Source organism: Lynx canadensis, chromosome D1 (assembly GCF_007474595.2).
Source record: "Lynx canadensis isolate LIC74 chromosome D1, mLynCan4.pri.v2, whole genome shotgun sequence".
NCBI lineage: Eukaryota > Metazoa > Chordata > Mammalia > Carnivora > Felidae > Lynx > Lynx canadensis.
The window spans coordinates 88643509-88670065 of record NC_044312.2 but is presented as its reverse complement, the minus strand read 5'-3'; the positions used below and the strand labels follow the sequence as shown (position 1 = coordinate 88670065).

Sequence of the window (26557 nt, the reverse complement as noted above, 5' to 3'; positions counted from 1 at the left end):
ATGGGTCTCATGTGCATCCTGAACATCAAGCATTTTACAAAACCACACAGTGTCCCCACATTTTGGACAGCATTGGTTGCTTAACTCCCGCTGGCAATTCAAGGACAAATTAGCTTGCTTTATAGTATAACTTCCTTTGTTTTCATAAAGAAAATAAACCCAAGTCTCTGGAAAGGAACAAAGCTGCCGACCTACACACACACACAGACACACGCAGAGAACCTATTAGAAGTATTTGAGGAAATACAATCAAAGTAGTGCTATGGGTAGCCCCAGTACTAACAAGTATAAATGGATGGTATTTAATGAGCACTTACTACATAAACGCCTGCCTCTCTTCTAAGTGCCTTCCATGGACATTCGCTGCTGACCATGTGGGCATGTGAGTGTGTCAGCCCAGCTCTACAAGGTTAAGTCTTCCCTCTGAGTTTATATATACCGCAGGTTATAGCATCACTTGTGAGAACTACCCCCCAACCACGACCAGAATTGCTGACAACTCCCTTAGCTGCTCAGTTCTTCCTCCCAGCGTAGCTGGCCCTTGAACAAATGTCCTGACCCACTTCCAACTTCAAAGTTGCTGGCTGAGTCTGATGTTTAATAGTGGCCTGTGGACATTTAGATTAAGTCTTCCAGGCAGGAGATGTCATTTGCACGCATAGGCAGAAGGGCTTATGCTCAGCTTCCCCAAAGAGTTTTGATTACTTTATAAATGCTAGATGCATTGAGAAAAACGCTTTGTATTTCCAGACAACACAACCTATTAAAGATAATATATTCTGTGGGTGCATTACCCTTTCCTTTCTTAAAATTTACTTTTAATTTATTTTTAAATTTTTTTAATGTTTATTTATTTTTGAGAAAGAGAGAGACAGAGAGACAAAGCATGAGCAGAGGAGGGGCAGAGAGGGAGACACAGAATCCGAAGCAGGCTCCAGGCTCTGAGCCATCAGCACAGACCCCAATGCGGGGCTCAAGCCTAAGAACTGTGAGATCATGACCTGAGCCGAAGTCAGACATTCAACTGACATTACGGTTTTTTTGTTTTTTGTTTTCAGTTCACACCATTTAATGTTTATTTATTTTGGAGAGAGAGAGCACAGTTGGGGAGGGACAGAGAGAGAGGGAGACACAAAATCCGAAGCAGGCTCCAGGCCCTGAGCTGTCAGCACAGAGCCCAACGCGGGGCTGGAACTCGTGAACCTCGAGATCATGACCTGGGGCAAAGTCAGACGCTTAACCGACTAAGCCATCCAGGGGCCCCACCCTTTCTTTTATCTGCCCTGAGTTCATGTCTTTCAGGTGGCAAAAGAGTCTTCTTCATGCCCTTCTAAAGATTGTAAATCTGGTCATCATCAGTCTCTCATCCTCTTTCTGATTTTTTAAACCTTTTTAAACTAAATTTTATACATGTATGATATTATACATATATACGTAAATTTCACATTATCTTATATTTTACATATTACACGTTAGACATAAATTTTTTATATATAGCATACCATACACACACACACACACACACATATGTGTGTGTGTGTGTGTGTGTGTGTGTGTGTGTATAATTATCATGTGCGTTTATCCCTTCAGTCTGCCTTCGTCCAAATCTTTTTTAGTCAGTCTTTGAGATGTGTCCGACTGGGTCCTCCTCAACTGAGGACAGTGAGGCATGATATGACGCAAGATGGAAGAGTTGATGTGGACCTAACTCCTTTACTGACTACCCACATGTCCTTAGTAGAGTCACATAGCCTCCCAGAATCTCCTTTTTCTCAACTATAAAGTGGGGACAATAATCCTTGGTCATTCAGCCAGTCAGTTCCACTCACTGAGCACCCACAGCGGGGTAGGCCAGGCCGCGTGCACTCCTGGCTCAGGGTGAGCAAAGCAGAGCTGGCCAGCCATGTGGAGTTCAATGTTTGGGGGGGGGGGGGGGGGGGGGGGTGGTTAGGCATGAATCCTTCTGAGAAGGACACCTGAGGGGGCTGTGCAGACGTGGGAAGGCTCCCTGAGATGGGGGAGTGAGCTGTGGTCTTGAGGATGAGCAAGAATTAGTTAGGAGACGGTAGATGGAGACCTTGTTCTGGCCCAGGAGCAATCCTGAGGGAGCCACAGGGGAGAGGGTGAGGAGGGGCCAGAGGAAGCAGGCCTTCCTCACCTCTGTCAGCCTCATCGCTGCACCCCTCTAGTGAGGACAGGACCATGGAAACACACGGCAACTAGAAAGCACCCCATTATGCTGACTCTCTTTGCCCTCTGTGTAGTGAGAACAGCCATTTTCCTCTCAGCTCCGGGGGCTGTGGGAAGGCCTTCCCTGAAGAGAGCCCGCCATGCTTGGCTCTGGCTCTGGCTTTCCTCCAGGGGGAGCCGCACACAAAGCCTGCTCTGTGGGTGAGCTTCAAAGGAGAGAGCTGAGGGGAACAGAGCCTGCCAGCAACACCTCCTCGTGTCAGTGCCCACCCCCACCCAAGCATTTCTCCGAATCCTCCAGGCCCTTTAGCGTCCAGAAACAACATGGCCCTCTTCACGTGCCAAAGAAAATAACAAGGGGGTGGAAGTGGAAAGAGGAGGGAATGGAGACTTGGCGAAACCTTTCCACGGAAAGAAATAAACTGTATCCTCCAACTGTTGCACACCGATAGCCATCTCCGTTGGGGACTCAGCTAGGGACCAAGGGTGGAAGAATTTCAAGGCTCATAAACATCCCTCATCAGAATACCAGGAATGTCAAAGGCCCCTGAGGTTTACTCAAGCCAGAAATCAGTAGATGAAAGCACAGACCAGACAGGGGAATGGCTGCCCTATTTTCCCAGTAGACCCTATTGGCCCCAAGGTGCCCCTCACGGGCTAGTGGGCGGGCCGCAGCCAGCGACCAGCAAGCAAGAAGTGAGGCGGCCTCCTCGTTCTCCTCACCCACCAGGTAGAGGCAACAACATTGATCTCGACCATCTTGACAGACTACCGACCCTTTATCCACATGCATATAAAATTCTGATTACAAACTTAAATGAAAACAAATCTATTGTTTAAGTTGACCACCCCTCAATCCACTCCATGGTAGGGAAAGAGATTTCTGGAAGGGCTCTGAGTTTTAGGGGGAGCCTCAGTTTCCCCCTCTGTGAAGTCGCCTGATCATTCCTATTTGGGAGGATTTGAGGCCCTTGAGAAGCTGACGCACCAGGGGTGCTTGAGGAGCTCCTGAAGGAGCAAGACTCCTGACAGGCAGCGAACATCTCTCTTGCCTTGGATTGGAAGCTCCGTAGATTCACTGGGGACAATGGCAGCAAATGCAGCATTTACCAGGGAGTCAGAATAGCCTCATTGACATTTGCTGTGGAGTCTAACCCTGAGTGACGCTTTCTGTCGTCGACACAGCCCGAGCCAGTCACTGTGCCATCCTCTACGTTCTGCCTTTCTCCTCACTTTTTCCACACTCGTCTGCCACCCTTTCCTCCTGGCATTGGGACAGAGCTGTTGAGCGCCCAGTCTCTGTTCCAAGCCAAGCATGGCCCCTTCCCAGCCTCCCAGACAAGACGGTGCCCACTTCTCTCTGGGTTTGTATGGGGCTCCTCTGACGGAGTGACGGGGCTCTGGCCTCAGGGTAGAAAAGCATCATCAAAACCACAGAAGCAACAATACAATCAACTCCCCCACGTCTCTCTTCCCCAGAGGAGACCGCTAAGGTGATCCAAGCTCTGTCGGACTGCGGGCAATGTCTCACCAGCTCGAACCCTCGGCCCTAGATGACCAGAAACAGCGCACAAACCAACAGCTAGTGTTGGCAACTGTTGTAAGAGCAGAGGGAATCAAATCAGCTTCAGATTGTGTCTGGCACACAGTCAGCATTTAATAACCATTGAATTGTTGATAGTTTTCTAGGCGCTACACAGCCTATGTACGTTAACTCCAAATTGCATCACAGCCCTGTGAGTTGGGCATATGATACCTATTTTACAGATGAGGAAACTGAGGCTTGAATGTCTATGGACCCTGCCCAAGTCGCAAGCAGCCAAACTAGGGTTGGAACCCGGGCTCGTCAGGCCCCAAAGAGTGTGCTCTTGATAACCTGTTGTCTGAAACCGAACCACTGAAGGGCCTTGTTCTCCCCTTCTCCGCTACTTCTCCTCTTTCTAAGCATCGAGACTAGGTCCAGGCACTCCCAAGCCATGACTGGGTTTCTCACCCGTCATCCTCTCTCCTGCCCCGACGTCCACCTGTAAGATCCAGTCTCTTCTGGTTTTTGCAGTGGAGTAGGTAACCTGGGCCCCAGAGCACCCCAAAGCCAGAGGCTCTTTTAACTCACAGCAGAGGGGTGGGGGTGTTAACACAACCGAAGCCTCCTTCGGGGGCCCTCTAGAGGCTTCCCTGGGGGCGGCTGTCCCTCACTTCCCTCTCTTCTGGCGTAGCCTGCGACTCCTACTGGACGTCCGTCCACCCCGAGTACTGGACCAAGCGCCACGTCTGGGAATGGCTCCAGTTCTGCTGTGACCAGTACAAGCTGGATGCCAACTGCATTTCCTTCTGCCACTTCAACATCAGCGGCCCGCAGCTGTGCAGCATGACTCAGGAGGAGTTCACCGAGGCGGCCGGCCTCTGTGGGGAGTACCTCTACTTCATCCTCCAGAACATCCGCTCGCAAGGTCAGTGTCCAGAAGGCCGGGCCTCCAGGGGAGGGGCCCGGGACCGGGACCGAATGACCCCACGATGTGACTCACACGGCAAAATCTCATTCGCTGGAACTCTCTGTTCACTAACATCCCCGTCACCAAAACCTCTCAATACCTGTAAGTTCTAGTTTGCTAGGATTAGAGATCGCAGGTCAGAGGGAGCAAGTTAAGGGGAAGCAAGTATGTTCATTAAGATTTGCAACCATAAACCATGGAAGAAGAGGTTTCTGCTTGACTTTTCATTAAGCAGAAGGAGGAGAAAGTTAACTAGACCCTTTCCCTTCCCATTTCCAGGGGAGTCCGATTCATTGACATTTCGTGATCACTTTCCTAACGGTCAAGGAGAAACAGCCAGAAGGTGGCGTCAGTGGCATTCTTTAACATTTCAACAGGCCCCGCAAGAGCGGAATGTTGAACAGGTGTTTTAAAACTGGATAGGTTTCTTTTTGAGAACGTATGATTCTGTATCCCCACGTCACAGATAAAGGAACTATGGTCCCAAGCTATTAAGTGACTTCTCCGATGTCATACAGCAAACAGGGTTAATTCATGGAAAATCAATAGAAAGCAAAGGCTTTGAGTTCAGAAAGACCTGTGTTCCAATCCTGACTCCAACACTTTGGAGCCATAGGTCCTCTGGCAAAGGGCTTGCCCTCTCTGGATTTCCATTGCCTCGTCTGTACCCTGGGATAATAATACACCTTCACAGGTGACAGGTTTCAATGAAACATTGCCTGGAGCAGTATAAAAAAGTGTAAATGCAATAAATGGCAGTTTGTTTTTTTTTGTCATTATGCATATAACCAAGGGGAAGAAATTTTTAAAAATAAAGGAAACATATTTCAGCTCAATTTTAAGAAAAGACATTTCTAAAGGTTAGCACCTTTTTTGAGGGGAAGACTGCTTCAGAATATACTCAAGGTAGGAAGCTCCCCATCACTGGAGATAATCAAGCAGTCTCATAGCCCCCTGATCGATGGGGGTGCTGGGGCAGGGATTCCTGTCTGGGCAGAAAACCACAGAAGACCTTCCAACTCTAAGAATTCTTTGCTTTCCCCTTGCTCTCCCCAATCATGAGTGCCTGAGGGCGGGCAAGCTATAGATGTTGGCCCTGGGGCACTGCTCAGCTTCTGTCCTGGGAGCCACGACCCATCGGGGGCAGGGAAGGGACAAAGAGACCTGCTGTCCATTGTTGTCCAGTCCTGGCTTCTTTAGCCAGTGACAGTGCCCTGCCAGGAGAAGTGGTCTGGGTGTAGAGTGGGCCCTCCCTGAAAAGGGGAAAGTCTGAGTCAATCACAGCAGCTCAGAGTAGAGCTCCAGGCTCCAGCACCTTCTGAGGGAACCTCTTTGCATGAGAACCCCTAGGTCACAGAGAGGGAGGTGTCCCATCCTGGAAGAGGATGCAGCTTGGCATTGCCAGCCTTAGCCAAACATCATGTCCATCAAGTTTGTCCCCAGGCCCCCAGCAGCCGCTGTGCTGGGGTCTCTTCGCATGGGTACCTCCCTTCCCTGACATTTGTTACAACCCCAAATCCCTATTCCTAGTGCCATCGCCTCAGGGTCTGTGCAAAACAAGCCCAAAACAATTGTTTTTCAAACAGACCATATTTGGCTCCTTCTTATTCTGAGGAATCCCTGGAGTCACAAAGCTAACTCTAACGGGGGAATTTCAGGCCAGCAACGTTCTTCAAGCAGGAATGTGTGCTGTGTATTGTGAACTGAAGTACACGTATTGTGACCAGACTTCACAGTGGCCCAATTTGCCTGGGACACATCGTTTTCACCCATTATCCCAGAGTAGTTGTTACTAGCACTGTCTCTCATTCTCAAAAGTGCCTGCATTTGGATAATTAATTAATTATATGGTGATCTGGTTATTATCTAGTTTAGGCCTTCTATTACTGCACAGATTAGGACTCTGGCAGAATAGGACACAGAGGGGCCGCCTGGGTGGTTCGGTCGGTTAAACGTCCAACTTCGGCTCAGGTCATGATCTCCTGGTTCGTGAGTTCAAGCCTCCCGTTGGGCTCTGTGCTGACAGCTCTGAGCCTGGAGCTTGCTTCAAATTCTGTGTCTCCTTCTCTCTCTCTGTCCCTCCCCTGCTCTCGCTCTGTTTCTCTCTCTCTCTCAAAAATAAACACTAAAAAAATTTTTTTTGAAAAACAAAAAAAAGAATAGGACACAAAACAAGTACGTTTTGACAGCGGGAGGAGCTACGGGGCAGCGTAGGACCCAGCGTGCTGTCCGGTTCGGAGGTATCTCAGTAAGATTTAAGGGCCTGGAAACCCAGGGATGCTGGCTGCTGGAAGATGAGGTCAGCAAGGAGTGCGGGGGCCACAGTGGAGGTGGAGTGGGTCCCTCATCGGTTAATCCTCTATCCTGTGCTCTGGTGGCCCTGTGGGCAGAGCGGACCGAGGTGTCCCGGCCGAGCAGAACCTATCAGAAAATGGCGCTAGGAATAAACAGTCCCAAATGTGCCCTGTCCCGGCCTCCTGAGTCAGTGGAAGTTGGTGCTCACTGGCCACCAAGCTAGGACAGAGGTGTCCTTTTTCCTGTACTGCTACATGATAACTTGATTGGAAACTCCGAATTCACCCCCAACTCACCGCATGCTTCAGAGGAGCAAACCAAGGCCCCAACATGGCCCCCAAATCCTTGTTAAAGCCTCTCAGCGGGCCTTGCACTTCTTTGGGCCTCCTGCGTCCATTTTCCCATGACCAGCACGTAGCAGGCATTTAAATCCCCAGAGGATTAGAGGCTACATCATAGACCACAGACCCTGAGAGCGGAAGGGGGCTCAGAGGTAGTTTTGTCACCTGTGGCCAGCGAGGAACACGAGCCTGGAGACCGAGTGACTGGCAAGGTCCCACTGGGGTCAGTGACAAGTTCCAGCTCAGAGTCTAGGCCCGCTTGGAAAATCCTAGAGGCTGCTGGAATGCATGGCCCTGGGGCCCTCTCCAGGAGGCCTTTAAAAACCAGGAGACTGTCATCTCCCAAGGATGGCTTCAGGGTGGCCCAATTAGCAACAGGTGGTCTCCAAGATTCTTTCTGAAATAAAACTACCCCACAGAGAGGACAGCTGTCCCCCCTTCTCCCCGCACCCCCTCTCCTGGCCAGGGAACCCAGGATCACGGTGCGGTTTGTGGACTTCTTTTTCTTTCCTAGGTTACTCCTTCTTTAATGACACAGAAGAGACCAAGGCCGCCATCAAAGACTGTAAGTAACCAAGTTCAAGCTGCCCAAGGCTGTGCTGAGGCTGCTGTTGGGCACGGGGGCTTGATGGGCCTTTTGTGACCACGTTGAAAAGCTGATGACCTAGAAACGGTCACAGACCAGGAGAAGACAGCAGGGAGAAATGTGGTGGGCAGAGCACGGGGCTTGGATTTATGGATTCCTTGCCCTCCCCAGCCTCAGTGTCCCTATCTGCAAAATGAAGTGGCCCTCGCCAGGTCGTGGTGAGTTGGAGAAACAGTGCACATGAAGTGGCTGGCAGATGCCAGCGACGTGGACGCTCCAAACACTGGTATCTGTGAGCAATAATCATCATAATTACTAGCCATGGGGGCCTTGTAGCTGCAAATGTCTCTCAAGATCTGAGCTCACTAAGCAGTTTTCAATTACAAGGGGATGGAGGACCTACAAGAGCCCTATTGATTCTGAAAACTAACCCTCACAGTTTCACTTTTGCAGACGGAGGTTTAGGAAAGGGAACTTTGGAGCTTTCTTTTTAATTTTTTAATGTTTTATTTATTTTTAAGACAGAGAGAGACACAGCATGAGTGGGGATGGGGCAGAGAGAGAGGGAGACACAGAATCTGAAGCAGGCTCCAGGCTCTGAGCTGTCAGCACAGAGCCCGACGCAGGGCTTGAACTCACGAACTGTGAGATCATGACCTGAGCCGAAGTTGGACGCTTAACCGACTGAGCCCCCCAGGCGCCCCTGGAGCTTTCATTTTCTTAAAGACGATGATGGTTATTACTTTTAGTTGCCAAGTCCCACACAACGGCCCTGGCTTGGGAACTAAGAGGAGATGTGGGTGCTGGGTCCTGGGCAGGCCCCTTCCCTCCATAGACTTCGCTCCTTCATCTACAGAGACAGGACAGAGCATATGGGTACTGCTGAGGCCTCTGAGGGGCAGACACAGACAGATGGGTTCTTATGACTTATTGTTTCTGTTCTGAAAGTCCCAAGCAATCAACTGAGGATTCAGGTTATCTGGTTAATGAAGGGTGTTTTTTTTTAATTAATTTTTTAATATTTATTTATTTTTGAGAGAGAGAGAGAGAGAGAGAGAGAGAGAGAGACAGAATTCAAGCAGTGGAGGGGCAGAGAGAGAGGGAGACACAGAATCTGAAGCAGGCTCCAGGCTCTGCGCTGTCAGCACAGAGCCTGATGCAGGACTTGAACCCATGAACTGCGAGATCATAACCTGAGCTGAAGTTGGGCACTTAACCGACTGAGCCACCCAGGTGCCCCATGAAGGGTTTTTTCATTCAGAGTTTTAGTGCAGGAATAGCTGCATCCATGAACCACATTCTGCAGGCTTACAGAGGCCCGAGGTGCCCCATGGACCCCAGTAGACCTCACAAGAGCAGGTCTGCCTTCCATGAGGCATCCCTGCATTCAGGCCTCAGAGCATAGCCTCATCCCTGTCTGGGAACAAAGCTCCCATGGAGCTTCCCAGCTCCACTAGAATCCTTCCGCAGCAGTCTGCAGGGTGCAAACCCAGCTGTCTCCACCCAGCCCAGGCCAGGAGAAGCCCCTGGAAGAAATGAGCCCACTGAGGCCCAGGGACAGGCACCTGCTGTATTCCTAAGCAGCAATGAGTCTGACCTGCCTGACCCTTTCTCAGGGGTCAGTGTCTCTACCTATAAATGGGTGTCTTTTTGCCAACCTGCCTTCCTCACAGCTAGGAAGAGATAGCGTGTTGTAAGTTCTTTAGAAGAAGTTGTTACATGAGTATACAACTAGCCCCAATTAGAGTCATTGCTATAATAACAATGGCAGTTAGCATTTACTGAGTGCTTACAAAGAGCTGGGCCCTGTGCTAGAATCTTTATAGACATTGTTTTAGGTAATCTTCTCAATAACTCTGTAAGACAAGACCTAGTACCACATAGGAACTAAAGCTTAGAGGTTAAAGTTTAGGAAGGTGAGCAGCCCAGGTGTGTCTAAATCTGAAGCCCTTAACCCCTACTCTCCTACCCATTCCTTTCTTTCCCTTTTTTTTTTTAAATTTTTAAGTTTTTTTAATTTAATCCCCCAGGCACCCCTTTTATTTCCCTTTTCATTCATTCATTCAACAAATATTTATTGAACACCTACTATGAGCCAGGCCCAGGCACTTACTATGTGCCATGGCTGCACTGATGAGGATAACTTTGGTCTTGCCTTCATAAAGCAAGAGAGGGAGAGAGACATTAAGCAAATAATCCCCATAATAAATATGTGATGACTAAGTATGACGATATCGCAAAGGAAAAAGATAGGGTGCTGTGTGTGTGATGGAGGAAAGATTGCATTTAAATTAGGGACCAGGGAAGACTTCCTGGAAGAAGAAATACTTTAAATTAAACCTAAAGGATGAAAGTTAGCCAGGAAAAGAAGGAAGAAAAGGGTCCAGGGAATGAGTGGCAAGTGCAAAGGCCCTGGGGCAGGATCAATTTTGGAGCCCTTGAGGAAGAATCAAAAAAAGGCTAGAAACTCTCACACTAGGAGGCTCAATATGGTAACCACTAGCCGCAGGTGGCTATTAAATTTAAATAAAATTAAATAAAGTTAAAATTCAGCTGCTGAGTCACACTGGCCACATTCCAAGTGCTCCATAGCCACAGGTAGCTAGTGGCTACCACACAGGACTGCTCAGCTTCCTGTCACCATGATAAGTTCTCTTGGACAGCACCTTGGTAGATCATTGGCCACATCAGCAGAGGGAGGAGTGGGAGCTGAGGCCAAGAGCAGGGCAGAGGCAGGTCATGTACAGCTCTTGAGTCTGGATGTCATTCTGAGCAGGCTGGAAAGCCACTAATGCAGGAAACAGTAAGATCCCATCTGCATTTTAAGAAGATCCCCCAGACTGCGGTGTCTAGGTCAGGAAGGACGACAGCCAGGAGGCTATTGTCCAGGAGGAGAGTGATGGTGATGGTGGCCCAGACCAGGTGACGGGAGGGACAGAGAGAAGTTTCTGGAGGCAGAGGTGGTGATAAGACAAGGACTCTGAGCTGGCTTCTCTGGCACACGCACCCATGGAGACAAGCGCTCCCAGTGCATGCCCTGCCCAGCCTGCTGCAATCAGGGAGGCACAAGTTCTAGACTGAACTCAGGGTCATGTGGTCTGGTGAGTACAACCGAAAATGAGCACCACAGCTTTGCCGAGTTGCAGCCTCCACGGCTACAGCCAGGAAACCACAGCCTTCCCACTGGGCCCCTGGCTCTCTCACAGATTTCCCCAAACAGAAACCCTAATGTACAGTTTAGTAGGAACAGATCATATAAGGAGCCTGTTCTAGAAAGTCCAGGACATATGATCATGATGCCCACGGCCCAGGTGATGTTTCACGATCTTAGACACCATCCACCCCAGAAATGAGCTGTGCCAGCCAGAGGCCAAGGCCTTGGCCAACCAAGACAACTGGCATCCCGGAGGCTTCAGGTAATGTTCCCATGAGTCTTTGGTAAACATTAACATCACTCATTGGCATTTGTAAAACACGTGCCCAGAGCGGTGCCAGGAAGAGTACTGCACATGCTTTAGCCCATTTAATCTTCATTCAAACTCCAACAGGTGGTTTTGTTACTCCCATTCACACCTGAGGAAATCAGAAGAGCAATAACTTGCAAATAAGATGGGATTCCAATTCATTTTCTCCAAGTCTGTTCTTGTATACGCTATGCCATTCACCAAACACACACACACACACACACACACACACACACACACACACACACACACGCAAACATGCATACGTGCACAAGCGCCTAGACCCTTCTCTTCATTCTGTTGCCCCCTCAGCTGAGACCCAAGGCTCAAGAATCTTCTGGGTCTGGGCCCAGCTCTGCAGTGATCCAGAGAACGAGATGATTTTCAACTTAGTACCTGCTGAAGGGACCCAGGCCCAACAAGCTCTGAAACTGTTGGACTGGCCCAAGTGACACGCCCCAGCCCCTCCCACCCCCCACTGCAGAAACGCCAGAAAACAAAGCCTGAAGGCCTGGGTTCTAGGCTCAGAATCTCTCCTCCTGACACGGAGACTGGGCTCTATGGCACTGCTCACGTCATGGGGATGTGATGAGCTGCTTTTGGAAACTCTGCCTCTCCTGCCCCATATTGGCTTCTGGACTTCAGTCAATGACTGAGAATGTATCCTTTGGCCACATTTTAGCAGTCTCCAGCCTCAAGGCAACCGAACCTTTCCAAATCCCAGAGACAGCAGAGAACCGAGGCCACGTCCCAGTCACCCCACACTGGCACAGCCTAGCTGCGGGGACACATTCGAGATAAAGATAGTTCTGAGACAGGGAGAAGTGTCCCCCAGAATACCACTGGCAAAGCAATACAGCGGGTTCGTGGGGGGTGCTGTGGCCTCCGGCTGGCATCAGTGGAGGCTTTGACTTGGAAACCTGCCTCTGCCCGGCCATCTCATTGATGGCCACAGAGCCTCTGCCCCCATGGCCCCCCACTGCCACCCTGCCAAGCCAGACCTCCAGTCTAGGGGACCCGTGAGTGGCTTCAAAGCCACCAGTGAGGACTGGGGGCAGATAAAACAGAGTTATGTCTGGCAAGACCCACAAGGAGAGGCTCCCACAGTCCACATAACCCCGTTTCACACTGACCTATCCTGTGTTCACCCCAGCCAGCCGAATACCCCTCATCTGCAACACATGGAAGAAATCATAAAAATTAAAAGGGCGACTTTTCCCCTCCCTCTTCCTGCCGTTTTGGCATTTCAGCGAAAGCCTATTGTCTCTTCACCGGTTAGTAATTCACCTTCGTCTATTTTCACCACTCCAGTTGCTTTCTCTCTTCTTAAAAGATTAAATTAACCCAACAACAGGTCTGCCCCGTGGGGGACGCTGTGCATGCAGCATGGCGTCCGAGGGGACAGAAGGGCAGCGGTCTTTCTTGTCGCAGTCGGCCAGCTGTCTGTCCTGCTCACCCGCTTTCACGTCTCTCCACCTGGCAGCTGTCCCCGTTCTCCGCTGACCTCGCCCGGGCATTCACTTGTGGTTTGCACATACCTGCCCGTGTGCGTGGGCCTGTTTTTCCACATCAGTGCAATTCCAGGCTGTAGCATCTGAAAGGGTGAAGAGGCCCAGGGACCCTGAAGGCTGAAGGCATGCGTGCACCTCATTGTTTGCTCCAGTGGACATGCACTGGGGCTGCTGGAGCTTAGGGCTCTGAGGTCGGCCTGCTCCGGCGCTGGCCAGGCACGTGACCTGCCCCGTGCCCCGCCCCCCCTACCATCCGGGGCGCGGCTTTCCCTGCCCCCGCCCCGTTTCAATATTGCCAGCGTTTATCACCGGCCAAAATGGTCCATATTGGCTTGTTGGTGAGATGTTGCTACCCACTCGGAGGTCTCAGAGGAGAGACTTGGACCTCTTTTGGGCCGTGCCTCCAGCACCTCGTGGCGTGGGCGTGCGGTGGCTCACTACTCGCGAACAAACGAGCCAATGCCCTGCAGTGTGCTCCCCGAGCCCCCTGCGCCGCCGTTTATTTCCGTGTCACGTGGGGATAGGAACAGACGGTCACCACGAGGGTGGGTGAGGTGAGTACCCGGCCACAGCACACGCTCAACAAGCTTAGCTCATAGTTAGTCGGGAAACGTCTGTCAAACACCTACAATGAAAGACAGGCTAGGGTAATAGCTCCGAACGTCAGCTTTGGAACGGAACTGCCCTGGGTTCAAGTCCTGCCTCCACCGCTCGGGATGAAATCCTTCAGCTCTCTGGGCTTCCATTTCTTCCTCCATAAAGTGGACATAGCAACCGTACCACACAAGGTGGTTGCAGGAATTAAATAAGATAGTTTGCGCGAAGCACTTAACAAGCACTTGGCATTTAGCAAGCGTTCCACGGTAGAGCAGAAAAGAGACCACATCAACCACTGCAGTGGAGTGGAACTAGTGCTGTGACACTAAGGCACGCACAGTCGCTAGGAGACAGAGAGGGGACCTGACCCAGGGGTAAGTTCAGAGAAGACTTCCTGAAGAGGTCTGGAGAGCGAGAGTGGGTTTGGTGGAAGTGGGGAGCAGGGACCTATGCAAAGGCCCTGAGGCAGGAGAAAGCCGATTTGCATTGGGACTATCTAACTCAAGAGAAGGGAAGAAGTTGGGAAGCAGCAAGACAGAAGGCTAGAGAGCTGGGTGGAGGTCGGTTTGTGAAAGGCCTGACTAACGTGGCAGGCTTCATCCTGGAGACAAGAGGAGGCTGCTGCAGGATGGTAAGCCAGGGAGAGACATGACCCAGTAGCACTGAGACAGATTGACCTGGTCAGCACTGTGGTACACAGGACACCATTCCTTTCCTTGACAACATACTTACCCTTTCATCCAGTGATTATAACGTAGTATACCTATTAGACTCACAGTACACATGCTTAGTACAGAATGGCATGTGGTATAGTGGTTGCTCAGTACTACCTACTGAGTACCTATCATACTCCAGGCCCTGGGCTGGGTGTCAGGGGGACAATACATCTGGAGACACAAATCCCTGACTTCTGATGGGAATAGAGCGTGAACTAAATAAAAGATGTTCTAAATAAAAGATCTAAATAAAAGATCAGGTTCGATGGTGATAAATATTAAGGCAAAAAAAAAAAAGTAAAATAAAATAAGGGATTGTGGATACAGGATGCTGAGTAGGGGTGTGTGTGTGTGATTCCACCGAGATGGCGACTTTGAGCAAAGATGGAGAGGAGGGCCCGAACCACGGATATCCAAGGAAAGAGCACTCAGGGCAGAGGGAGGGCAAGTGCAAAGACCCTGGGGTAGAATGTGCACATGAGTTTCAGAAAGAGCCAGGAAGCCAGTGTGGCTGGAGCAAAGTGACCAAGGGGAGCGGCAGGGGGTGGGTGGGTGAGATCTGGTACCACCTGTTTCGTTTTTCCGTAAACCATATACTACTTTGAAACGATACTGTGCGAGGGTCTCAAGCGGTTACTTACAGCGTGAGTTCTAATTGAGCTCTGTATTGAGTTCCTGCCTTGCTTTATGCTATTCATCAGCTCTGGTCTCTCTCTGCTCCTGCTAGTGTCCCTTCCAGTCTGTTCTGCACACCCGAGTCAGAGAAATTTTCTTAAAATGTGGATCTTGGGGCGCCTGGGTGGCTCAGTCGGTTAAGCGTCCGACTTCACCTCAGGTCACAATCTGTGAGTTCGAGCCCCGCGTCGGGCTCTGGGCTGATGGCTCAGAGCCTGGAGCCTGCTTCCGATTCTGTGTCTCCCTCTCTCTCTGCCCCTCCCCCGTTCATGCTCTGTCTCTCTCTGTCTCAAAAATAAACGTTAAAAAACATTTATAAAAAAAAATTTTTAAATGTGGATCTTGTCAAACTCCAAAGTCTTCACTTTACTCTTTGAATAAAACCCCGAGTCCTTACTATGGCCTGTAAGGAAGGCCCTGTGGGCTCCGCCAGCAGCCGGCTTCCCCAGCATCCTTGTCTGCCCCTCCCCTGGGCACAGATGCCTGCCTCACTGGTTCTCTCTGCATGCTTGTCTCTGCACATGCTGCTCCCTCCCTCCGGAACACTCTCGCACCTCCTCACATCTGCGCAGATCCCTCCTGCACAGGAGGCCCTCCCTGGCCACCCCACCTAAAGTGGGCACTCCCCCCCCCCATTTGTTCTCTATCTGATGTCTTGCTTCCTTCCCAACACCTTAAATAGGTGGATTGTTCGTTTGACTCGTGTGTTGCCTTGCCTGTGGGTCCTTAAATTCCACCCGCACAGGGACCAGGTCTGTCTCATTGTCTCCTGTTCCCAGCACAGAGCCCAGAACCTGGCACCCGGCGGGTCAGCGTACAAACGCTTCCTGCAGGCAAACACCTTGCACCTACCATTTACCCCCAAAGCGCCTTGGCTGCCACAAAGGCGTCCAGTTAAGAGTTGCTCATTTTGGTGTGATTTAAGCTCTGAGTGACTTCTCCCGCTACAAATCATTCTATTTCAGATGCCGATTCCAACTGTTTGAAAACCAGTGGCACCAAAAGTCAAGACTGTCACAGTCATAGTCGAACGAGTAAGTGTGGAGATGCCATTTCTCCTTTCTAATTTCCTATAACCACTCATGAGACAAGCACTCTAATACACTTTCAAATTGAAATGTTTGAATGGGACCAGTTGTTTCCCGAAGAAGGTACCAGAAAAGTTGACTTTTATGGCATCAAAATCACATTGCTTTTCACTTAGACATCGTGTTACAAGAATTAAAATGAGGAAGGAAAGAAATTTTCTAACCGTGTTGAATTTCTGAATAAGGGTCTATTTCTCCTGGTCTACTGGGGAGTTTTCTCTCTGAAGTACTCATGGACAATAGTAGAGAAAACACCAGGTGTTGGCAGTTCTGTTAGCCTTTCCTGGCCCTAAAATCTACCCAGTGCAAAACTAACTCTGTATTAAATCATAATCCTCCAACGTCTGCTCGGAGGTAGGTACTCTTATCCCATTTCACAGATAACTAGAGAGATCACGATTACAGAGCTAGAAGAGGTGAATTCAGGACCCAAACCCAGGTGGTTGAACTCTCCAGACAGTCTTAACCACAATGGAAAAGTGTGGTTAAGTGGTTAAGAAAACAAGAGAAATACCAGCTTTTCATGAAAAACAAAATTGTAGGATTGGTCTGCCCAGAGAGGTAGGGTTATGGGATTTGAGTACAACCATAATGCCTGTCGGCCCATTTGACTGTCATTTAATTAATTCCTAAGAATTAGTGCATAGCTCCACGAAGCGAGGACAGTGTGTGAGCCACGGTGTTTCTAGTCAGTTTAAATTTGGCGTCCCCGTATGTGTGTTTTCTGATTGCTTTCATAGAAGACAGACATTTCATGGCTCAGTCAGGTTCCAAGTGGAGCACTGGGTCATAACGATGGAAAATAACCCCATAAAAGAAGCAGCTATTCTCATAAATTAATGAGAAGTTGTATACTTCTCTTAGAATTTAAAAAAAAAAATTAAGTTTATTTATTTATTTTGAGAGAGAGAGAGGAAAAGAATGAGCGGGGCGGAGGGCCAGAGAGATAGAGAGGGAAAGAGAGGCTCCAAGCAGGCCCCATGCTGTCAGCACAGAGTCCGACATGGGGCTCAATCCCACAACCCTGGGATCACGACCTGAGCTGAGATCAGGGGTCGGACACTCAACCAACGGAGCCACCTACGTGCCCCTTAAAAAATTTTTAAGTAACTTTTTTTTTTTCCTTCTCAAAAGGCCTCCAAAGTTCTCATCTATGGGAATTTGTGCGAGACCTGCTTCTATCTCCTGAGGAAAACTGTGGCATTCTGGAATGGGAAGATAGGGAACAAGGTATTTTTCGGGTGGTAAAATCAGAAGCCCTGGCAAAGATGTGGGGACAAAGGAAGAAAAATGACAGAATGACGTATGAAAAGTTGAGCAGAGCCCTGAGGTAAGTTGAGAGCATGAAATGCCATGAGCCTTCGGGCAGAGTTATACAAAATGGCCAGCCACAGAGGATTAAACTGTGTTTGCAGCTCTTTCCTTGATAATCGAAAGGTCATGAGACAACACTGTGGTTCTTAGTTACAGGTGGGATTATGGTTTGTAAATGGACACGCCGTCCTTCGCATTCTTGGCAGTGGCCCCGGGGATCATGCTGAGTGCAGGCCATCCCACACATGCACACACAAAACGCGCTTTGAACTGAGAGTGGGGAGGCTCAGTCTTCAAGATGTCTGGGAAAGGTTTAAGTGTAAGCTGATAGCAGGGTGTGAAAATACCAGGGTAACCAAAGACAGCCTGCTCAACTAAGAGGAATGAAGGACAGGGTTTGTATTCTGTTGTTTTCCGGGGGGTGCGAACCTCCCCACATTCCTCTTCTGCTTGCCTTTCTCAGGTACTACTACAAAACGGGAATTCTGGAACGAGTCGACCGGAGGCTAGTGTACAAATTTGGCAAAAATGCACACGGGTGGCAGGAAGACAAGCTATGATCTGCTCGGTTTTACGGATCTCTGTCTTCTAAAACAATCGGATCACCAGAGACGTTGCAAAGTCTTTTTGTTGTTGTCAACCTGCAAATGTGCTGATAAAATTTCTCCACCTGTCAGCTTACATTTGGATTCAGAGTTGTTGTCATCTGCGTGGGGACAGCGGCAGCAGCTCTTAAGAAATTCCTTTTTTTTTTTTTCCTTACCCAAGGGGGAGGAGGGGGTGATCTTTCGCAGTACCTTGATGAAACATTACTTCCCGAATCAAGAGTTGCAGACACACAATAGCCCATGCTATTGGTGCTATTCGGAGGAAAGGATCCAGTTCTGCCACTGGAGACTCGTCCAATGCTCCCGTTCGAAAGGCTCAGAAGTTTTCACATTTTTAACCGTGGCAGCTCACAAAGGAAAAGCAGTTAGTATAGTGGGAGGGGATGAGACGTAGGTGAGACAAACATACTGTAGATTTTAAGTCGTTCACGTCAAATGCCATAGAAAAGTTTCTTAATTAATAAAGGAGCTAATCCATCAAGCTGGGACGTGACTGGATTTAGCATGGGTTAATAGTAAGTTTCTGAACCAGAGCATCTCTTGCGCCGCTCAGCAAAACTCCCATGGCCATCTTTCTAGAGCAACACACTTAAAATTAGGCACATTATTTACTCCTGCTGAGTTTATTCCCCCTCTTCTCCTCCTGGTGGGGGGCAGCCAAGTTAATCAACAGATACTTGTACCGATTTCCAAATCACCGCTGTTTCTGATTCCAGCTGTCAGTGCCACTAAATTGTAACTCGTTGATTCCGTCAGTGGCCAAGGCGTTAAACCTATTTATAGACCCGGCAGTGCCCTGACCACTCTGTAATGGCCGATTAAATGTATAAGCCTCTTTTGTTTTGTCTTCCTGGCATGTACTCAAGCTCTAAAACACATTTCCTTGACAAAAGTAGCGAGAGTGAATTTATACCAGTAAATGTTCACAGGTTTGAGTCTGCACTGACATCTTCTCATTACTCACGGGGCGAGGGGGGGGGGGGGGGGGGGCCATTAGTGACCTACAATGAGGTGGCCTGCCCCAGGACTGCTTCTCCACCCGAGCAGGGATTTCCATGTGACAAGGCACTGAAACAGGAAACAGGCTGGGGACCTCCGTGCGTAGAGTTTAACTTCAAAAGCAACGTGTTTTAAAAAAATGTGAATTACTGTAAAATAATCTATTTTTGGATTCACGTGTTTTCCAGGTGGATATAGTTTGTAAACAATGTGAATAAAATATTTAACGTGTTAAAGTGTCTCTGTGTCGTTAAATTCCACAAGGCAGACTCGGCAAAGCATTAGCGACCTGGAAAACCTTTGACGACACTTCTGTTTCTTAGCGTTTGGGACGTGTAAAGAGCCCCAGAAGATGCAAGAAATATATGCAGTAACCCTACCCACCACCTCTACATCCTAAGGCAGAGGTTCCCCTAACAAAATGGAATACATAGGTGAGTGGGACCTACGGATATGTTTCTGTTTGGTATCCACGTGCAAGCATGCGCACACACACACACACACACACTTTTTTTTTTTTTTTTGCTCGTTTTGAGGTTTGGTTTTGTCTCTCACTCTGAATTAGTTACCTTATCTAAAAATCAGGGGATTGACTGAAAAATCCAGGTTTCTAGCTTCTTTTAAAAACTCAGATCCGGCCACACTAGTTTTCTCCATGCTTTGTGGCAATAATTTCCTGGGGCTAAGTAGAAACTGCCCCCTTCGGGCAAAGCATCTGGTCACCACTTCATACCTCCTTCCGGACATTCAGCTATTCTCGCCCTATTGTGGCATTTGTTTCCATACACCCAGAATGCTTGTACGTTTTGAACTTGGGACCTCCGTCGTGGCCATCTGAAGAGGTAAGTGCCATGGCAGTGGATGGATCAAAGCCCACAGTCCCACTGAAAGAAGAGATTGTCCAGAAAATTGGAAATTTGCTGACGGGAGAGAACTGGGAACTTTCCAGCAGAGAGTTTGGCAGAAGCAGAACCAAGAAGTTGAGGCGGGGGGAGATGGCGGGGACTGAGGTGGAGGTCAGAGCGGGGTGGGGGAGTGGGGGGAGGAGTAACACACTACCTAAGAGATGCTGCCCAGCCCTGGAGGGGGGGCTTCAAGCAATTCACAGAACAAAAGAATTTATCCCTCTGCCACTCAAGAAGTTTTCCCTTTACAAAATCATTAAACCAGCATCCTCTTCGCATTAGTTTCCTAGAGCTGCCCATGACAAATGACCACATTTGGTGGCTTACAACAGGAGGGATGTATTGTCTCCCAGTTCTAGAGGCTGGAAGTCTGAAACCAAGGTGTTGGCTGAGCCATGCCCCCTCCCTAGACTCTAGGAAAGAATGCTTCCTTGCCTCATTCTGCTTCTGGTGGCTCCAGGCCTCCTTGGCTTAGGGCTCGAAGATTCCAACCTCTGCCTCCACCTGCAAGTGGCCTGCCCCTCCTTCTCCCCTTTGGTCTCTTAGAAGAATACTCATCTTTGGATTCAGGAACCATCTGGATAATCCAGGATGATTGTATCTTGAGACCCTTAACTTAATGACATCTGCAAAAACTCCTTTCAAATAAGGTCACCTTCACAGCTTCCGGAGTTGGGACACGGGCTATCCTTCTAGAGGACTTAATTCAACCCACTATACTCTTTAAAATGTGAACTTTACGGGGTGCCTGGGTGGCTCGGTCAGTTGAGCGTCTCACTTCGGCTCAGGTCATGATCTCACAGTTCGTGGGTTCGAGCCCCACATCAGGTTCTGTGCTGACTGCTTGCTCAGAGCCTGGAGCCTGCTTCAGATTCTGTCTCCTTCTCTCTCTGCCCCTCCCTTGCTCACGCTTTGTCTCACTCTATCTCTCAAAAAAAAAAAAAAAAAAAGTAAAAAAAAAAATGTAAATGTGAGCTTTACTTGAACGTAGAGCTCCGTGACACAAGTCACTAAAGAACGGAAAATGTGAAAAGCTGCTTAAAATACCACACTGCCAGCAAACGATACCAGAGCAAAAAAACAAAACCAAAACCAAACAAAAAACCCTAAAAATGACAATGCAAAATTCAAAGAGTCAAATGAGGTTGCTTTAAAAAAAAAAAAAAAAAAGATCACAGTAGAGCTTTAGATAGAAAACTTTCAGTATATTCGTGACTGTTGAAAATTGTCCAAAATCTAAAAGTATACAGAACTTTTTGAGTTCACCTCTCCTAACCTTTCACGTTGTTAGAAGCTCTGATGAGGACCTTAAAGCCTTCAATTTGTCTCAGCAGCTCACTGAAAGTGGAATTCGGCCATCTGCTTTGTGGTGCCAGGAACTAAGGGGCCAAGAAGGGGCCACAGAGCCTGCCCGCTTTTCTCTCAGAAACGCACGTGCTAAGGTCTTAAAGCTCATTTCCTTCGTAGATAATTGGAGCGATGCTCATGCTCAGGGAAATACAAGATGAATGTGTTTTTGCATCAAAATTCTGACACTGGATTTCACAAGAACAAGGAGCTCCCTCCCAGAGCTTAAAAGCCCCGACCAAGTACTCCTCTCAGGAGAACAAATCATCGATTTTAAAATACCGGGAGTGGATCTTCAGGCAGCAGTGTGCCAGAGCTGAAGGGAAAATGCCCTTGAAGGTGAGGATGTGAGAACTGAAGAGGACGTGTCCGCACAAAAGCAGGCACACAAACGGTCCCAGCAGCATCATTCAGAGTAGCCGACAAGTGGAGGCGCCCACATGTCTGTCAACTGACGAACGGGTAAATAAAACACAGCACATCCGTACAGTGGCATATTATTTGGCAATAAAAGGAAATGAAGCACGGTACACGCTGCAACATGTAAGAGCCTTGAAAACACGATGCTGAGGGAAAGCCAGTCACAAAGACCGTGTGTCGTAGGCCTCCATTTAAATGAAACGTGTGGAACAGGCCCATCTCTACACAGCAGGTAGACTGATGATGGCCAAGGGTTGGGGCAAGGTTCAGTTCGGGGCAGGGTGAGTGATTGCTAATGGTACAGGGTTTTGCGGGGGGGGGGGGCACAAAAATGTCCTAAAATCAATTATGATGACTATACAACTCCGTATACATACTACAAGCCGCTGAATTGTATACTTTAATTGCCTGAATCTTATGGTATGTAAATTATGTCTCAAAAAAGCTATTATCTTTTTTAAAAAAATTTTTTTTAATGTTTATTTATTTTTGAGACAGAGAGAGACAGAGCATGAACGGGGGAGGGTCAGAGAGAGGGAGACACAGAATCTGAAACAGGTTCCAGGTTCTGAGCTGTCAGCACAGAGCCGACACCAGGCTCGAACTCACGGACCATGAGATCATGACCTGAGCCGAAGTCGGCTGCTTAACCGACTGAGCCACCCAGGCGCCCCTATTACCTTTTTTTAAAAAGTTCCAATGATCCACTGTGTCAAACACGGCTAAGAGACCACGTGGGAGAAGGAAGGAGGATGGACCATGGGATTTTGTTTTTCATTGTGGTAAAATACGTAAACACAAAATTTAATAAGTTAATCATGGTAAGTGCCCAAGTCAGTGGCATTAAATATATTCACAGCGTTGTGCAACCATCACCAGCATCCATCTCCAGAACTTTTTCCTATTCCCAAACTGAAACTGTATGACCATTAAACACTAACTTCCCCCTTCCCCAGCCCTGGGAACCACCATTCCACTCTAGGTCTAGAGGGTCTGACTCCTCTAGGGACCTCATATAAGTGGAATGATACCACATTTGTCCTGTAGCTGGCTTATTTCTCTTGCATCATGCCTTCAAAGGTCATCCATGTTGCAGCATGTGTTGGAATTTCCTTCCTTTTTAAGCCTAATATTCCATTGTCTGGATATACCAACTTATGTTTATTCATTCATCCATCAATGGAAACTTGGGTTCTACCCATCTTTTGGACATTGTGAATAACGCTGCTATGAGCACAGGGTGTACACACAGCTCTTCAAGTCATTGCTTTCACTTCTTTGGGGCATATACCCAGAAGTGGCATTGCTGAATGGGACCACTGGATTTTAGCAGCATGGAAGCCACTTGTGACCCTGGCAAGGGCAGCCTGATTGGAGTAGGTTCAAGGGAGGACAGAAGACAGAGGGGATAGCAAGGAAAGGCAATTCTTTTAAGATGTTTTTCCATAAAGGAGAACTGCCGACTGAAGGGGGCAATAACAGGAGAGCCCTCCGAGGGCAAGAGACGATTTGACTTAGAGCAGCAGGTTTTCATACTCACAGGGGTGATGGACGAGAGCACAGGGAAAACCCAGAGTAGGAGGGAGGGCATGCGGTCAGTGCACACGAGGGGACTGGCCTTCAGTAGGAGCAGAGCTCACCTCTGTCAATAGAAAGGAAAGGGGAGCATGTGGATGTCGATGCTGGCAGTTTGGAAGATTCCGGTGGGAGAAAAACTAAGGAAGTTATTCTATCCTTGGTAAAACAAAGAGCTGAGAGGCAGAGGGAAAGGAAGAACCAAATGGGAGAGTTTAGTGAGGAGGGAAAGACAGATTTCCAGGCAGTGCTGAAGGCCCACCTGAGGTTTGGGGTCAAATTTTAAAAAGTCCAGCCAACAGGGCTGTGTTTTGCTCCAGTCATGGTCATTTCCAGTGCAGGAACTGAGTCACTGAGAGGTGTCCCTTACCAAAGCTGGGTTCTGGAATAATTATGATTTAGAACTACATAAAATTTAAACAGAGTAAGAAGGGAAGTGAGGACATGAACAGGGTGATGATCATTGAGAACTGATTGAATGTTCTAGTAGTGCTGAGGAACTTAATGGGGGGCGGAGTCTATGGTAAATTAATGTTCAGATACAGTCACACACACGCGCGCACACTCCACCTCCAGGGGTGGAATACAATTCCTCACTCTTGGACTTTGGGCGTAGCCATGTGACTTGCTTTGGCCAATGAAATATCAGTGGGCATGGCACAAACAAAGGCTTCAAAACCCTTGTGCAATTGGGATTCTACTCTTGCAATCTCAATTTCCAGAGAAAGGAAAAAGAGGTTTCCTTTTCTTGCATTCTTACACTTCTGCCATCACTATGGGCTAGCCATCACCATGCATCCCAGAAGGCTGAGAGACATGTGACGCAGAGTCACATCGCCAAGCTGCCCCAGCTGAGCCCAGCCTAGATCAGCCAATCCCTAGCTGACTTGGACACATAGGTGATATCTGACTTAAGTCACTGAATTTTAAAGTGGTTTGTTACAATGCAAAATCTGACCAAGACACAGTCCTAGGGGGCTGAACTGGAAAGCTGTGGTGGTCAAAGTCAAATATTTTGAATAACCACCATACAACCCTAGGGAGATAAGAACAATTATTGACTCCACTTCGAGATGAGGAAACTAGTGCTCAGAGAGGTAAAGCAACTTACTCAAATATCCACAGGTGATAACACACCATGTCTCACTAATTTTAGTCACCTTATAAATTTGGCTCAGAAACTCTAAGGATGTCTCTTAATGTCACTTAAAAGGAATACAAGTAGATATTACTTCCCAGGAAGGAAAACCTAACTGGGGAAGTTAACCTCATCAATATTTATCTTTGAAAATTACAGTAAGACGTCTCCAGAGCAAAACTGGAGACACTTCCAGGTGTCAGATTTTTATATACAGGAAACATGTTAAATACACGTGATTTTAACTACTGACTTATTTCTAGATGACAGAATAAACCAAAACAGGAAATTATCTCAAAAACTCCATCTCTGTGTTTATAACCAATATTCAAATCAACTCCTTCCCCACTGTCAAATTATATTAATTTGTATGACTTTATCTTATATCATAAAGATACATATACTTATATTTATCTTTTATGTACTGTAGAAAGACAACTGTAGTGAGGTCACCATATTGAAAGTATTCACCACTGGGTACATATGGATAATCTTACTTTTTTTTTTTAATTTTTTTTTTTTAACGTTTTTATTTATTTTTGAGACAGAGAGAGACAGAGCATGAACGGGGGAGGGGCAGAGAGAGAGGGAGACACAGAATCGGAAGCAGGCTCCAGGCTCTGGGCCATCAGCCCAGAGCCCGACGCGGGGCTCGAACTCACGGACCGCGAGATCGTGACCTGAGCTGAAGTCAGCCGTTTAACCAACTGAGCCACCCAGGCGCCCCAGATAATCTTACTTTCTATGTTGACAAATGTAATAGTTTCAAAGCACACACAGGAAGAATTTAGGGAGTAGGATTTGGCAGGGGGTGGGGGTGGGGGGTTAAAGAAGTTTGAACTAGAAGATTGAAAAGATCTCAGGGAGTTCCTGCGAGCAGAGTGCAAACTGGTTTTCAAGATCAGAGATGAAGGGAATAAGGGTTTTCAAAGAAAACAGGTTTTCACTGAGTACTTCAAAGCACTCTACTTGATTTTCGGTATGACAGGCAAAGACGAGTCAAAGAAAAAAAGAAAGAAAAGATAAGCAAGTGAGCTAATGGACAAGAGATCTCGGCAATTTTCAAATTTGAGGAAATTTGCTATTTTCCCTAGAGAAAAAAAAAGTCCTGGTCCCCAGTGTCTCAGAAGGCTACTGGTTTAAACAAATAACAATAGCATCCTTGTGACATTGGTTTATTTTCAATTTTAAGGGTAAGCATCTGATAACACATGATACTCGGATTAAGAGTCCAAATTCCAGAAAGAGCCTAAAGAAATCAAATATCATTCTTCTATTCTTATGTACAGATTATTTTATTGTAAAAATGTAACAATTACAAATCAGTCTGTTGTAAAATCAATGCTATATTAGCATAAGTGTAATCCCAAGTTTAAAAAAGGCTGAGCAGTTCCAAGCAGGAATAAGCATTAAGCTATGATGTCACTGAAGTTATTGTCAAAAAACATCAATGCATTAAATGTGTTTTTTCTATAGGGAACTGAGAAAAATTAAAATTTCTGAGCAGATTATCTTTTCTTCTTATATAATCACAGACATATTTTTATTTAATAAGGCCATGAGATGATATGTAAACATACTAACTTCAGCAAGATTTTTTTTTTTATCAAATAAAATCATCTTTCTGTTAGAAACTTTCATTCCAGTCATCTTAAGTGAATAATCCAAATGTCAAAGCAAATACATTTTCTTTAATATGACCGGTTAAGCCCTAACCCTCACTTCCTTCTAGGGGAACAGCATTAAAAGCCATTGCTGCATTACTTGCTATAGAAACCTGGATTATCATTTTAAAGGCATGAGCTTGCCTTTGCACACTTAGCACATGAGAAGGCTCTATCCAGCGAAGAGTGGACACCGTGCTCTGCTTCACAGGTGGAGAGCAACCTGGGGCCGGACCAGGGCGCCGACTCTCACAGATTCGCTTTCTCCCTGGCAGCCAAGTGAGACCCATGCTGCATCAAGGTGTGAATGGCGTTCTGTTTGAAAAGAACAAGACCAGCAGGTTAATTAACTCCCTCAGCAGCAACATGGTTTTCGTCTTTGCTTTAATGTGTGCTCACACTAAAATAATAACAATTGGGAATTCGTTTATCTAAACTGCCTTATATCGTCCAGAGCTAAAATGAAGAGTGTGGGCTTTGCAAGTGAGTTCTCTACGTGGCAAATGAGGGTCCGGACAGCTTCGGAAATCTAATAGTTGGCCCTGAGAAGAATCACTGTAAGAGGAAACCAAACTACGCCTCGTCTAATCGTAGTTAGATACCCTTCCTCTACCTCCAGGCTGCACTGGGCT

The 26557-nt window shown here is 47.7% G+C and overlaps 2 protein-coding genes across 2 annotated transcripts in view; one reads left to right on the top strand and one right to left on the bottom strand.

Moving 5' to 3' along the window:
• Positions 1-19109, top strand: part of ELF5 (E74 like ETS transcription factor 5) — a 30405-nt gene extending 11296 nt beyond the window's left edge. The window contains exons 3-7 of the mRNA XM_030333517.2: positions 4407-4640; positions 7833-7883; positions 15833-15901; positions 17090-17285; positions 17733-19109. Of these exons, the coding sequence (XP_030189377.1) occupies positions 4407-4640; positions 7833-7883; positions 15833-15901; positions 17090-17285; positions 17733-17829 (647 nt within the window). The 3' untranslated portion in view covers positions 17830-19109. The remainder of the gene's footprint in view (positions 1-4406; positions 4641-7832; positions 7884-15832; positions 15902-17089; positions 17286-17732) is intronic.
• A 6311-nt stretch (positions 19110-25420) lies between these two features.
• The window catches only part of CAT (catalase), a 36839-nt gene continuing 35702 nt past the window's right edge, over positions 25421-26557 (bottom strand). The window contains exon 13 of the mRNA XM_030331751.2: positions 25421-26240. Coding sequence (XP_030187611.1) covers positions 26175-26240 — 66 coding nt within the window. The 3' untranslated portion in view covers positions 25421-26174. The remainder of the gene's footprint in view (positions 26241-26557) is intronic.